The sequence below is a fragment of the Pieris napi genome, chromosome 8 (assembly GCF_905475465.1).
Source record: "Pieris napi chromosome 8, ilPieNapi1.2, whole genome shotgun sequence".
NCBI classification, from domain to species: domain Eukaryota; kingdom Metazoa; phylum Arthropoda; class Insecta; order Lepidoptera; family Pieridae; genus Pieris; species Pieris napi.
In genome coordinates this window covers 1,075,553-1,090,525 of record NC_062241.1, presented here as the reverse complement: position 1 = coordinate 1,090,525, position 14,973 = coordinate 1,075,553, and the positions used below count along the sequence as shown (strand labels likewise).

The following is a 14,973-nucleotide window of genomic DNA, read 5'->3' as shown; positions in this document are numbered from 1 at the left end:
CAGATCGCACGCGTGCCTGTAAGGCTATGTAGGGTCCGACGAATAAAAAAAAAAGAAATTCTATCAAATTCTGTTTATGCTGTAATGAGAAGAGATAGAGAATATTAGACGCATTTTTTAATGAATAAGAGAGTTAAGTTCTAAATAATCGATGTGCAATTCAGACTACAATATTCCTTAAACTTTACAAATCAAATACATGTTTATGAACATATGCTTAACAAACCAGTTATGCTTTCTGAATTATTTCTTTTTAAATTACTGTACGTCCGCAAATTCACGTATACGCAACGTATACGCTAAGTTTACGTACGTATATGGTACAGTCCGTATAGTGCAAGGCTCTTGTGACTTAGCATCATAGCCCTAATGCCTGGCATCCCGCCTGTGTTCGCGTTCGCGGTCACGATCACGGTCAGCCGGCGGCGGGTCACGGTCACGCCTCTCTCGGTACCTCTCGTCGTAGTAGGGCGCGGCAGCTGAACGGCTCTTTCCGCTCGCATCGCCCGCTCCCGGTTCCGCTACCGCTTCCACTGGGGATTTACGTGGCCTGTAATATGGAGAATAAATATTAAAAATACATAAATAAGTTTCAGATACTTTACGCGAAACTTAGCAAACGGAATTGAAACCAAATTATTAAAAATAGCCTGCTGCGTAGACGTAGGCGGAAGGAACCGGTTACAAAAATTATTTCACCAATATAACATTATCAACTCCTTATCGATTGAAAATCATATTTTGATAGATTGATGTTGCAATACGAAAAAAATATTTCGTTGTGAGAGCTTCCGGATAGATATTGAGGAAGTCTAGACTCACATCACATCCTCATATGACTATGATTAAATACTACTTCTATGATCTATGAATTTAGGGAAGTGCAGTTATTTATTATATACAAATAATTATTTAAAATGTACAATAGTGCTCCTAGTTAACAACAATATATCATAGAGATCCTAAATTTAATTTAATAGTTTATTCATTAGTCTAATTACAAAAGTCATTTTTGAAAAGTACTAAAATATTAATAAAATATTTTTTGAACCAACAAATATTTTTAAATATAGTTTTTGAACTAACAGTTCAGTGATGTAACACAGCTGTGTTTATTAGTCAGTTCAGATGACACTTCCAACGAAGATCTTTCATTTATCTGAACATTCCACAGACTAGCTTAATTAATTTGGTAAGCTAAAAATTCAACAGAACTTCGAGAAGGAAAAAGGATGAAATATATCTATGAACCTCTCTTCTCGACTGTGGCCTCTATTGTAATGGTCGGCACGTTCTCTCTCCCTCGACCTGGACCTGTCCCGCTCACGTTCACGGTAATCGCGATAATACCTGCAATTAAAATATATTCTTAAAAATATAAATACAATACTTATTTACACATATACCAGAAAGTTTTGCTAATATCATCAGAATTATTAGCCTATTGTGGTAGATAATTACCGTACAATATACAAGTAGAATAAGATTTTATAAAATTATTCTGTCATTTAAATATTATCATTAACAACTTTTTATGGCGGAGTTGAATTATAATATGAAAAATTATAATTTCTGAGAAAAGAGGTAAGAGATGTTCATACAATTGAAATACAATTTGGGACAGAAAAGTCACACAAGGTACACACAATATAATGACAAGTAAATGTGAAGCACAGATATAGGATTGAACTCAAATCAAATATTTCGTTAAGTGTCCAACATTTCAGGTATGTACTTTCAATCAACAATACAACTCTTAATTTGTAGTTAAGGCAAGAATAAACTACAAACAAAATGTAGGGAATACATAATATAATTAAAGGAAGACTAGGAAGGATTGTATTGTAAACCTTCTGAAATAATATAAATTGCAACTAAAATGAACAGAAAAATATATAAATTAATGCAATCTACAATCTACTATTAGACGTAACAGTAAAAAAATCTAGTTATTGATTTCCCCGTTTATAAATAAATTTAAAGCTATTTTTGAGTGTCAAAACAACTTTTAATGATGTTCCAATAATTAAATTAAATTAAATAACGATAATTAATCTTTGCAAGTTGTATGATGATCGAAAGTAGACACTTACGCGTCACGATCGCGTTCACGGTCGCGGTCCCTCGACCTTTCACTATACCTGAAACAAGCATTGCTTTGAGAACAATCCTTTGTAACTTCGTTTTTCACTTGTCTAAATTCGCCATTTTTAATTTCTTACCATCATCTTCGGGATAAAGGCCGATTTACATTATCATTAGTGTTTAGGAGAGTGCTTTAGGATAGTACTTTAGTTGAAACATGTAAACGCTACTTGCTTTAGTAAACGCTACGCTAAAGAACTTGCCTTTCAAGTTGTACTAAAGCACTCTCCTAAACACTAAGATAATGTAAATCGGCCTTAAGAATGAGAATCGGCTATTATTTATCTTTCAACCCTCTAAGTGATAAGGGGTGTCCACTCCAAAAAATGATTTTTTATTCTTTCTATCTATTTTTTTTTTGTTTTTATTTTTTTATGATACAGCATACAAAAATAGATACAACCGATAATTTCCACCTCTCTACGATCAAACCTTATTTTTTATTACTGTAGATAGTTATTTTTATTGAACTAAAATAATATTTCCTAGAAATAATATACATAGCAAAACAAATGTTTGCCGAGTCAGCTACAGCTAGTCTTTCCATAATTTTTATTGATTGCTATAATTGTTTTTTTTTTCAATCCTAAACCTACAACCACACCAGCCGCGCGTTTTTTTCAATCCTGAACCTACAACCACACCTGTCGCCAAACAAGTATCACTTACCGATCCCTGTCTTCTCTGTCCCTGGACCGGTCCCGGTATCGGCTGGCAGACCTCTCCCGTCTCCTGGGAGCGCGGTGATGAGCCCTCGCATCTCGTTCCCGAGACCTGGAACGACGTCTTTCCCCTCCGTAGGACTTTGTTTCGACACCGTGAAGGGTATCTTGGAGAGATGATATTAGGATCTTGCAACGGTCGTCGTGGGCTACCTGTTAAATTAAGCGTATTGCAGAGGTTAAGAGAGAGACATTTTAATTAATAGGTAATTCAACTATTTAAATTAAATTAATTAAGAAATTAGTCTGCTTTAGTTTTTGATGTGTTCATCTATATTTATATAGTTTTTCACCTATATTTTTTTAAATAATAATGTCTTTAATGAGACAAATCCATGCTCTGCATTTTAGTAAAAACGGCAAATAATCCTTTTTCTTTAATTTTTTATCCCCCTTATTTATAAAGAAGCAATTAAATGATAATATGTTATGATAGAAATATTAACCTTCACTAATATACCCATCTCTTACCTTACTCTGCTTGATGAGCGAGATAGCAGTAACGAGCGTCTCTATGGCGGACGCGTATTCTCCGGCGGCGGCGTCGCTGACCGCACGCGCGATCGCACTAGACGACACCGTCCGGTTCCTGCTCATGACCTCCTCGAACTCGGCTTCGCTGATGACGGGATGCGGAGGGTGCGGATGAGGCGCGGGGTGGGGGGCCGCATGGGGCGCGTGGGGATTTAGGGTAGCGGGGTGCCCCGGACGGGCCTCGGGGCCTGGGGGGTACACCTGGAAAAAAAAAATATTTCTTAATAATAGAATAATACAATGACACAATATTATCTTTTATATACAATTAGATAAATTTAAATTTGTGAACTAGGAGATTTAGAAGAGGCTTCATTTAAATTGAATTTTTGGTACCTGAGGTGGTCTTCCATAGGGTGCTCTAGCTCCTGGAGGCGGGCCCTGAGTGGGTGGAGGGGCAGCGTGTGCCGGGTGTCCGTAAGGAGCTGGACCTGGAGAAAGCAAAATTTGATTACCATTTTTGAATAGGCCAAACATAAAGTCAACAATAACATTTCAAATCTTTGAAACAGATCTTTTTATATTGAAATAAGACTTGTTTGACCCTCATATAAAACAATGAGACAATCGTAATTTTTATAAAAGCCACCGGAACATAGCACATACTAAATTCGAGCGAATAGATGGTGTTAATATGGCAGCTTTTCAAAATATGTACGTTGTGACAACCATGTTATGTATCAGTCGCAGTAAAGTAGTTAAATCAGAGAGTTATCTGCAGCAGAGCAGGTTTTTGTTTTTTAAATTAAAGAAACATAGAACAAAAATAAAAATATTTTTATTGGCTATTCATTTTCCTAAATAATCAAATATTATTTAGGAAAATATATACGACAGACAATATATATAGGAAAATATTATTTTTTTCCAATCAAATATCTTGGTCACCCTACCAAAGTTGAAATGCGTCTTGTTGTCTAGGAACGGTAAAAAAACTTTAAACGTTTCGTTCAGTCACTTTTCTGACGGAACTTTAGCGACTTGATTGAATATCGATCTTTAATTAACTATCTAGAGATTCAATTAACACTCTGATTTAACTACTTTACTGCGACATATCTAATGAATTACTGTTGATTTCCATTGCAAAGGTTTTATTTGAATGTGTGTCAAGAAACTAAAGAGAGAAAAATAACTACGGACAGTACTATGTCACAAATTCCTCCCTTAACCAAGATGTAAATCATCAGTTAACATTTTTTAAAACATTTCGTTAATTTACCAGGCAGTCCAGGCTGGGGTCCCGGTTGAACAGGCGGTGCTGTCTGCACTGGCGGCTGCTGGTTGAAGAATGCCGGATTCACGTGTGGAGCGGGACCGCCTACGCCCACTACACCTGGAAAAAACATATGTATGGCATCAATTTCAGTTCACCCTACATAGGAAAGAGCCCATCCAAATTTCTCCACTAATCACTGATATATACAGATCTTAACGATTTTCCCTGTAAAAACGTAACTTTAACGTAATATTTCAAGTATGCGATATTTTTTAAGTTTATTGAAGTTATACTTCTTTAGGCGCGTTATGAAAAATTGATGAGAGTGAAATTTTACGATGCGCGCGCACCATTACACAAAATTAACAGAATGAAGTTGCCCACGGAAGATGCTACGGCATTGGACATAATTCAAAAACAACATAATAAGAATAATAATATTTATTTATTAAATTGTTCAAATGTAAACTCAACTTTATTGACTATAATGACTCCATTTCCAGTCTTTGATTATTTAATTGTAATTAATTATTTGCATTCAATCAAAAACTATTTTTAATAATGCCAAAGAAGTATAACTTCTTACGCGCGTACATATTAAGTACACGCACTCTTTTTTATCATAAGATAGTTGTTTCATATGTAAAATACTAACCAGGATGCTGAGGTAAGGGGGCAGGTCCCCTTGGAGGTCCTTGCTGGTGAGGAGGCAGCTGGTGATGGGGCGGAGGCAAGCCTTGACCTGGGGGCTGCAAGAAAAGAATAATGCTAGAATCAATTATGGGTCAACTGCGTCCTCATCTCTAGTAAAACATTCAGTCAATTGGAACTTTATCATATTAAAATCACTTACATTTATTTATTATTAAATGTTTACATTGATTTTAAACAATTTTTTGATTGAATTAAATAATCAAATAATCTTTAGCGTTTATAACTTAAACTCTTATATACACACACACACAACTTATTTACGGTTATTTTATTTAACAACTAAAAAATGCCCTTCAGTACCAGTAGTCTGTAACTTCTCCTGATTTCAATGTTAAGTTTGGTATTTCTCTCAATGTCTCTCCTACAAAGAGATCCCTATCGCTATTAGAAGTTACAGAAAAACTGCGGAGGAATCATGAATAAAGCCTAATAGGAACGTGGAAATAAACTTACAGCATGGGGTGGGGGCATCTGATGTGGCATCTGATGCTGCGGTGGGCCGTACTGAGGCCCCGGGGCAGGCTGCATGTGGGGCCCTCTAGCACCCCATTCACCTCCGCGACCACCTTGACGCTGCATCTAATTTTAAATATATTATAATATATATAACTTATATCAACACAATACAACAGCCAAAGAAGGAATTATTTTTAAGTAATGCAATTGATTGTAGCTGCTATCTTCAATTTTTCAATAAATATTAAAGTTTTAAGGTAATCTTGTGCGATTCTTAACTTTGAGGATGTACATTTAATCTTCAGCGATGCAACAATATTTTTTAAGACCGTATGCTATGCTATATGCTCGTATAATGAAAGTCGTGAAAATCAGGTTTTCAGCGTGAATACCACATACATAGTAAAACAGAGCATGACTATTAAGAATTGAATTGATTTCATTGTGTAATGATGGGATTTATCCAATAAGTAGAAATACAATACGTACATCGTTATATGGCATGGGCGGTCTATGCTGTGGGGGCCCTTGATGCGGCGGGGGTCCCTGATGCGGCGGCATATGATGAGGCGGGGGCCCCTGGTGTTGTGGCATGTGGTGTGGAGGGCCATGAGGCCCGTGAGGTCCGGGCGGTGGTCCACGCATTTGGTGATGAGGGCCTCCCGGTCCTGGCATCATCATTCGGGGCCCGTTCGGCCCCGGACCGTTGGGTCCGCCACCATAGAACTCTATCGGAGAATTAACATTTTTCATAAAAATAATTTTGTATTTTTAAAACAAAATTGCGATAGAACAAAATAGGACATAAAAATTCGAATGGAAATTAATCTATTTAAAATTACCTCCTGGGTGAGGTCCCGGTGGACCACCAGGATGTCCAGGTGGTCCTCTCATTCCAGGATTTGGACCTGGTGGCGTCGACCTCGTCTTGGATTGACTCTCAAATTGGTTAAGTGCCTGAAAAGTCGATTATTTGGTATTCTTATGCGTCCTGCTCTTCAAAGCAGTTAGTGTGATGGCGTTAGACAATGCAGGTCAGTCGTTGTTAGAACAGGACATATTTAGGTAATATCGTGAAAATAACGTATTTATTTATTTATTTTTTATTTACACTTCGTTGCAAAAAACAAAGAATGAAATACAATACAAAAAAATTATAAGGGATGCAACGGGCGGCCTTATCGCTAATAAGCGATCTCTTCCAGGCAACCCTAGTTAAAGAGAAAAACTAAAAAAAAAGAAACATGATGCATGCGAGAAGTGCAGAAACAAATGTTATATATGTTATATAGTACCTTAATCTAAAGTAATAAAAAAAAAAATATTAACAACAGACTAAAAACTTAAAAGCTAATCTTACAAATACATGGACAGCAAATAGTGATGTAAAAGGAAACATAAGATTTATACAAGTCACGATTGATCAGGATAGGATAAGGTTAAGAAATGATTATACAGAAGAGTTTTAAAAGATGAAAGAGAGGTAGCCAATCGTACGGAGTCGGGCAGCGTATTCCACAACTTAATGGCGGAGATCGTGAATGAATTTCCTAAGAAGGATGAAGTGTGAGATGGAATTTCCAATAAACATCTATTAGAAGAGCGTAACATATAGTTAGAAGGACCTAAGAATTTGAAGTGATATTTGAGATAAGATATTTAAGATGATATTTAGGTGATTGAAGCGATATTAAAATTTCTTGGAATTGAATTAAATTATTTAACTGTGAGTTTTTAGCTTGAGCTTTCTAAATTCTATACTGATAAAAATTTATAAGTAAAGGCATAAGCGTTTAAAAATTTTTGGTTCCTCGAGGTTGTTATGATAATCGCCCTTCTCACTAGCGACGCGGGGTTCGCTTTCGTTTCGTGGAAGGTGTAGCGCAACATAAACAGCCTTCGACGTAAACTATCAACTGGTTCGGGTGATTAGCATTTCCAGAATTGAGAATACCTAATTTTTTTAGAAAAAGCTTTACTAGAAATAAATTCACCCCTTTACTTCAATAAGTTATTGTCAATTAATTATATGTAGTGATACTAATTGTCACCGAGCCACAGTAAATTTTAATACCGTCCATGTAAAAGCTTTTCCTCTTATCGAAATCGAAGTATAAAATACATAAACCATAATAGCTTTCGGATGATTACTTTTATATTTGTGATCTCTCATGTACCTGTTTTGTGGGCAGCGTAACAACGGGATGTTGTCCGTGTATCTCCTTCTTGGTCAAACGGTCCATGACCATCCGGATGGACTGGTCAGAACCCAAAGATATAACGCAGAAACCCTTCGACTGTCCATTGGCCCTGTTCTCGAAGAATTTCACGTCTTGAAAATCTGTTACGCCAACGTCTGCGATGGCATTAGCTATATCTTGATCAGTAGCCCACTGGAAAATGTTTAGCAAAAACTCATGTCATGCATCGCGTTTTAAATTGTTACAATTTGCCGGTTCCCATGCCCAACTTACGAATAGCTCAGAACTATTGGTTAAGTAATGAAAATCGTAAATTGGATACAAGAACTAGCAGTATATTAAGCGCGGTTGTAACATACCTCATTTGAGACTTTCCGATTCTGGAAAAGGTAGTAACCTAACCATGTATCGAAAGCTGATATCTGAGTGTTAACTGGTTTTCCCTACATAATACCTGTCATATACATTCACTCTATCATTCTCTCAAATTATAATATGTATGCTAAGTTTGGTTTGATAGGAGGCTTCAGGAGAAAAGAAACAGTTTTATTTGCTGTTATTATTTATTGCTTTTATCACAGTATATTTTTCTCAGAGCATCGAAATCCTTCACGACATTTTGAAGGATGGTGTGAACTTTACGTTAACATTAATTAGCCCGATGTATAACATTTTTTTCAATATTTTTCCAAATCAATAATAATTATAATTGTCGAAAAAATAAAACATTATTACAAATATATAAATGACAAATTAATTATATTAGGACAAATTTTTATCAGAAAATTAAAATGATTTGAACTATAATAACTGTATATTCTTCACGTCTATATTTACATCTATTAATAATTTATAGAATTATAGATAATCGCCAATATTGAAACCAACACTTTTTAAAGATAGATGCTGCTCTGCTGACCGTATTTGAACTATACTATTTAATATATTTATCTCGAAGTTTAATACATGTTTTGTAAGCTTCAATAAAAAAGCAATACGCCCAAGAACAAATCGAAATCTTATCTTGAAGACCCGATGTAAAATGATTATCTAAAACGAAAGTTTCGTTTCCACTTATATAAAAATTTATAACATGAAAGCGGCATGTTAAATACGTAAAATAAATTTTTAAATACAACATTTTTCGATTAGTTACACGTCTTGACAAATGGAAACTTATTTGGTATTAAAATAATAACAAATAACGTAAATTATTTAGTATTCCCCCTCATAGTACAAATTATGTACTTACAAAGTCTCACACCTGTTATATTTATAAAAAATTTTTTTTTTTTTTAATTTATATGTAAAGGTAAACATTGTCATTCAAGTAACACAAAAATAAGTAATGTTAACATTAAACATTGACAAGAAAGACAACTAAACAAAGACAAGTTTAAAATGTTTAGTATTTTTATAAAATCTATTCAGATTCTGATTACCACTAAAATCAGTGTACAGACCAAAGTAATCAAAACATAACCAAGATGTTTGCAGTATGAGACAGTATAGATGTGGAAATGTTTTACATAAAATAAATATACTATTCATTCTTCTCAGACATTCTTCTTCATTCAAACCTTAATTATAGTCCATACATTCATCATTGTTATTCGAAAATGTTTGTTGGTCATGAAATACAAAGGTTTTAATATGGACCATAAATACGTTTTTATGTTTCATGGCATACCACTCATACAAAGTCATCAATCCTTTGCAAGAGTGAGATAGCCATAAAACTCATAAAAACAATCCAAAAAACAAAAGACCATTGCGCAAAAATAATCCATTTTTGGACTATACATGCAAATAATACCAATATATTAAGTTACACAAACTTAAGATAAAGAGATATTTATCACAAAAATACATAACTACAATAAAGCAAAATAATAAATATGAGAATTATAATAACCCAACAATACTTATTTCTTTAAGAAATATAAATCTTAAGTTTCAAAATTTGTAAAATATAATATTTACATTCAGAAGATATATGAAAGACCTAGATTCTATTCTATGTTTTCTAAATCTAATTTTCACTAACCACTTCCTAAAATGAAATCCATAAATATCTCTTTAGAATTTTGCAAAATGGGCCAAAGTAAAACTTCACATTAACAAGTAGCAATAAAAATTCAATGTGTGTAACAAATCACCCTCGACAATGTTTCAAGTCACATTTGATCAAGAGTGGAAGGTGAAGCAATTGAGTAAAAATAGCGCATTGCGAAAAACCTCGCCCTATATTTAATAGTATAATGTATTGCAGATTTATCACATAATATAAAACCATTTATTAATATTATGAGATATAAAGTTAGGTGGAATCAATTTCCACATACAGTATATTATGAGATATAATCTCAGCATATATTATATTATCACAGTATACCATGGCCATTTATTGGCCGTGTACACATTTTTTATCACAGTATATAACGAGGTTATATATGTATAAAAACAAATATTTAAAAAGAAGCAAGGCCATAATATTTTATAAATCATGTCACTAAAATTTTTAACAATATATAAGTACCACAATATAATAAATTTAATAAAATATTTTATAAGGTAAAAGCCGTTAGGCTTGGAAACCATACCATACATATCTATATGGACTTGGTTCATGATTGCTTCATTTTAGAATTGATACAGCACTATATTCAAAAGCTTTATTGTTATAACCTTTACTAATTTTATTTTGTGATAAAATGACAAGCTAAGACTCAATATACAATCGCAACCAGTTTTTAGACATTGGTTACCATAAACAAATTAAGGGTGAAATTCAATTAAATTTTTAAGCTTTGAGGAGCGATGTCATCATATCACTTTAACAATGTACCCTCAAAAGAAGACTACATATATTCACTTACCAAAATCACACTTAGACACAATATTACCACACAAATTAAAATTAACTTTACGTAACTTAAGATTATATAATGCTATATCAATTCTAAATCTTATGTCATAATTTAAAAAACTAAACAATAATGTGCATAAGTGTGCGTTTCACACTTAAAACACACATAACTAACCAAATGAAAACTTAACACTGGTAAGCCAACAAATACCGATCTTAATATATTGAAAGTGAATATTACATGGTAGAATACAGCTATAACAGCAGCATAAATTTGGAGTCATACAAAGTTTCAGATTTTAGCTTTTAAGAATCTTTTTCAGTTCTGAAGGCCTTAATAAATTAAGACCAATGTGTCAAGTTATACCTTTAACAATATATTCCTACATATTTCCGGTACAGTGATTACTTTTGATAGATTTATATTATGTAAAAGTTAATATAGCGGATTGAATACATAATGAAATTAGATGACATTATAGGCTTACCCTATATCATTTGGTATATTATATAATATATATCATACAAAAAAACAATTTTTTTTCTAATACCCTATAGTTTTTACAATTGTAGACTTAAAGCTAAAATGAAGCAAATGTTTGTTACCAGTTAGGATAAGTGTTTTGTTTAATATTTCAAGTTTTCATTTGGTTCTTTGATTTTGGGATTGCCAAATTGCCATGCTTCCTACTTCTATGTAAAATATACATAACTTTTTTCTCAAAACGTTTTTTGCCATAATAAAAATGATGTAACAAGCACACACAGACACAAGATTACATTTAAATTCTTTTATTTTGTATTATGAACTATAGGAAGTTATTTAAATGTTATTTGTTTGAATGAGGACCACAACTTCGATGACTATGAAATGTTGTGCTGTGTGTGCATACCGGCTGCAGCTGTCCTGACATTATTGTTAAAACAGATATTGAGTCGTGAATCTTAGTTATTAGTCGTGAATTGCATCTTAACTAGGCATGATAACAATAAACTTAAGTTAAATAAGAAATTAAGGAAACAAATTATTTAATATGCATTAGAATTGACACTCCCAAATATCAAATAGGTAGCACAACGTGAAATTCTATATTTACATTAGAACTAGTGAGTTAAAATCAAGTACGAACCCAAGTTAGGTTGCCGACGTAAAGCTGAAAGCGGCGGCCATGATGCCCGTGGCTTGGAGCGTTGTGATACGGCGCATTTCCATTTGTCTCTTCCGGAGGATGTTGCGACCCCGAATTCTGTGGACCATCTCCATCTTCTGGCTTCGAAGGCGGGGCAGCTATTACATCGTCGTATAAATCTACATTGTCTCCTCCAAACTCGTCCTAGAAATGGCGTCACATAAATTCAGAATTTTTTTAGTACAACCATGATGAAACTTTTATACTTATATTCTAATTAGTTCAAATTAAAGTATAAAATAAACGTTTAAACATACCTGTCTATTAAAATCAGATTCAATATCATCAGCGTATAAATCTATATCCACGCCGCCATCCGCCATTTTGCGAATTGATTGATTTGGTCAAATGTCAATGTTAGACAGTAGACTATGCTACCGGGCACCGGCTCCCGCCCAGCACAGACTAAAAAGTTTCATATACATAGTGTTGCAATTTCAAAATAATAGGTTAATGATAAGGTCCAAGTGTTTTTTTGTTTTTCTCACGTGTAGTTTTCCAACCTTTTACTTGAAACTGGCATAAAGTTAAAACTATTGCCATAATATAATAAAAAAGTGTTTTTTTTAAATCTAACAACCATTCTTATTTTATTAAATCGATCGATTGAATTTCTATTAATCTAGTTGATATTTTTTCTTATTTTAGAATATTTTAAATTTATTATTATAGCTTAATAATGACCAATATAATTTTACAAGTCTTTACTAAATAAACCGTAAAGTAACTTTAAAATTTACACTTTACTTCGCTTTTGTTGTTGAAGCTATTATTATAAAACGCATCACGGAATTATAATACTTAAATAGATCAAAATTTTCAACAATAATAACTACAAATCTGTGCCATCATATGTTAATCGATTTTACGCCATCTATTTTTAAGTTAAATAAATAAAAAGGGCGCTTAAACACAATACTGCCCTCTATAATGGTTTAATGGAACTATTATAAAAAACATTATATAGCATGCGCGCAGAGGCGGGTCAGTGGGGAGGAGGGGAGACACAACCCTCGCCAATCGCCATTTTCCGTCAAGCTCAATCAAGTCAGCTTCTTTCGCTGTGTTTGTGTTGTGTGTTGAAAAATTACCTGTACCGATGAATATCAATGGGCAATTGTGTTGATTTCGAAGCCAAATTATGGCTAGCTTATTGTGTATGTGGCTCTAATGCACCCTACAATCAGTGATGATGGCCGAGTGATTGATAAAGTGAAGTGTTTTGTGTCGTATGCTGATCTGCCGCAGCAACATTGAGTTCCTTTCTCTGGATATATCGTCCAGACGACATCGGATCATTTAATCAAAATAAGAGTTACACCATGTCGTCAAAAAATATCCCAGGAGATAAGGTATGTTTTGTTTGCAAGCTTTTTTTGAAAGGTCAATTTGTTTATTTTTTCATGACTTCCCTTGTCTCTGAAGATAGTCGATAGTTGAACTTGTGGTCCATAATGTGAGTAGGTATAAATAAATTTGTATAATAAATAATATCGTATAATGTATAATAAATATCAAATAAAATTTGAATTTATTACAATGTACATTTAAATTCTAATATAAATATTAAAACTGCAAATGACATAACACTACACTTGCATTATTTTCGATATAAAAAACCAGATTGATTAATATAGATTTTTCTTAAGTCTGAATTATTTATGTTTATCAGCTATTAGATTGTTTATTGATAGGATTTTCTAAACTTATGAGCTCAGTCTTGACTTCTTGAGCTATACTAGTCATATTAGATTAAGCTTTATACTAATGCAGACTGCTGATTGATATTAAGAGTGATGTAAACAAATTTTTCTTATTCAAAAATCCATTTTCTTTAACAGAATAGACAAAATTATATATTAAAATCAATGTTTGTCTTAAATAATAGGCATAGGGTATTGTTTCTGGAATGAAAATCATACAGAGGCATGTAAGTACTATGCTTCTTAAACACAAGCTAGGCAGTTTTGAAATCCAATATAGATCTGATTGACAGTTTAAAACTTACTTTATTATAATATTATTCATTTAGATTTATAGGAATATCTTTTTATACCCTATTTTATTTAACCAACTTGAGCTAATGATAGTTGCCACAAGTTTTACACATTTAAGTGAAAATGGTTTCTATATAAGAGAAAGTGTTTAAATAGTGGGCCGCCATCAATAGAACATTGGATTATTACATGTTTGATAAAACAATATCTTTATTAAATTTTTTAATTAAAAGAATTCTTTGTAATGAAGGAACAAGAACCCCTATTATCTTAATCATTTCCTACATTGATAAGAATCAGGAACTTTAAACAGTTATTGCTTCAAACATGACTAACAAAGAAAGGTTTTGTTATCATTCTTTGTTTTATCATGTACTTATGTTAATGTATTTGAGACAATTTACACAATTGAAATTTACTGATGATATGGGTATTGTAAAAACTGCTCATATAGTGCTTGAGTCTAAAACACAATGTTAAGACCAAGTTATGATTTGTTCTGGCTGGAATCTTGTTAAAGTTTTTAATTTATCTTTATGTATTTGAGTTTTTTAATATAAAAAATAATAATTATACCCACTTACTATAACTTAATAAGTGTTCAATGACCAGATATAGCTTCTTTAGATGTTCCTCATTATAAATAAAAAGGCATTATTGAATATTATAGTATTCCAGAGTTTTTTTCGATCAAATATAGCCCACTATTATTTGAATTACGCCCGCATAGGAAATCCGCGGTTGCAAATTACTTCAGGAAGCGGATGATTAAGAATGCGTCGGAACTCGCGAAAGTAATTAAAAGTTTACTCTGAATATTAGTGATTATCTATGCCACTGGCTACAGATAAAAAAACGTAGGAAGTTATTTGTGAATAGGTATGTGGTTTTTTAAATACGTAATTATTAAAATAACGTTTTGATAT

General features: G+C 33.0%; 2 protein-coding genes across 3 annotated transcripts in view; one reads left to right on the top strand and one right to left on the bottom strand.

Moving 5' to 3' along the window:
* Window positions 1-251: 251 nt before the first annotated feature.
* Window positions 252-12,446, bottom strand: LOC125052047 (cleavage and polyadenylation specificity factor subunit 6). 2 transcript variants are annotated; one of them, XM_047652694.1, is made up of 14 exons: window positions 12,308-12,446; window positions 11,991-12,194; window positions 7,968-8,183; window positions 6,633-6,747; window positions 6,280-6,518; window positions 5,788-5,913; window positions 5,276-5,369; window positions 4,624-4,737; window positions 3,738-3,832; window positions 3,339-3,602; window positions 2,815-3,020; window positions 2,094-2,141; window positions 1,252-1,350; window positions 252-550 (listed from the first exon to the last, which is right to left on the bottom strand). In XM_047652694.1, the coding sequence occupies exons 1-14, from the start codon at window positions 12,371-12,373 to the stop codon at window positions 367-369; spliced, it is 2,070 nt and encodes a 689-aa protein (XP_047508650.1). In that variant the 5' UTR covers window positions 12,374-12,446; the 3' UTR covers window positions 252-366. The 2 variants fall into 2 exon arrangements, with proteins under 2 accessions (XP_047508650.1, XP_047508651.1); XM_047652695.1 differs by lacking the exon at window positions 2,094-2,141.
* A 592-nt stretch (window positions 12,447-13,038) lies between these two features.
* LOC125051472 (ubiquitin-like protein 3) overlaps window positions 13,039-14,973 on the top strand; it is a 162,646-nt gene continuing 160,711 nt past the window's right edge. Inside the window, exon 1 of the mRNA XM_047651769.1 lies at window positions 13,039-13,402. Coding sequence (XP_047507725.1) covers window positions 13,373-13,402 — 30 coding nt within the window. The 5' untranslated portion in view covers window positions 13,039-13,372. The remainder of the gene's footprint in view (window positions 13,403-14,973) is intronic.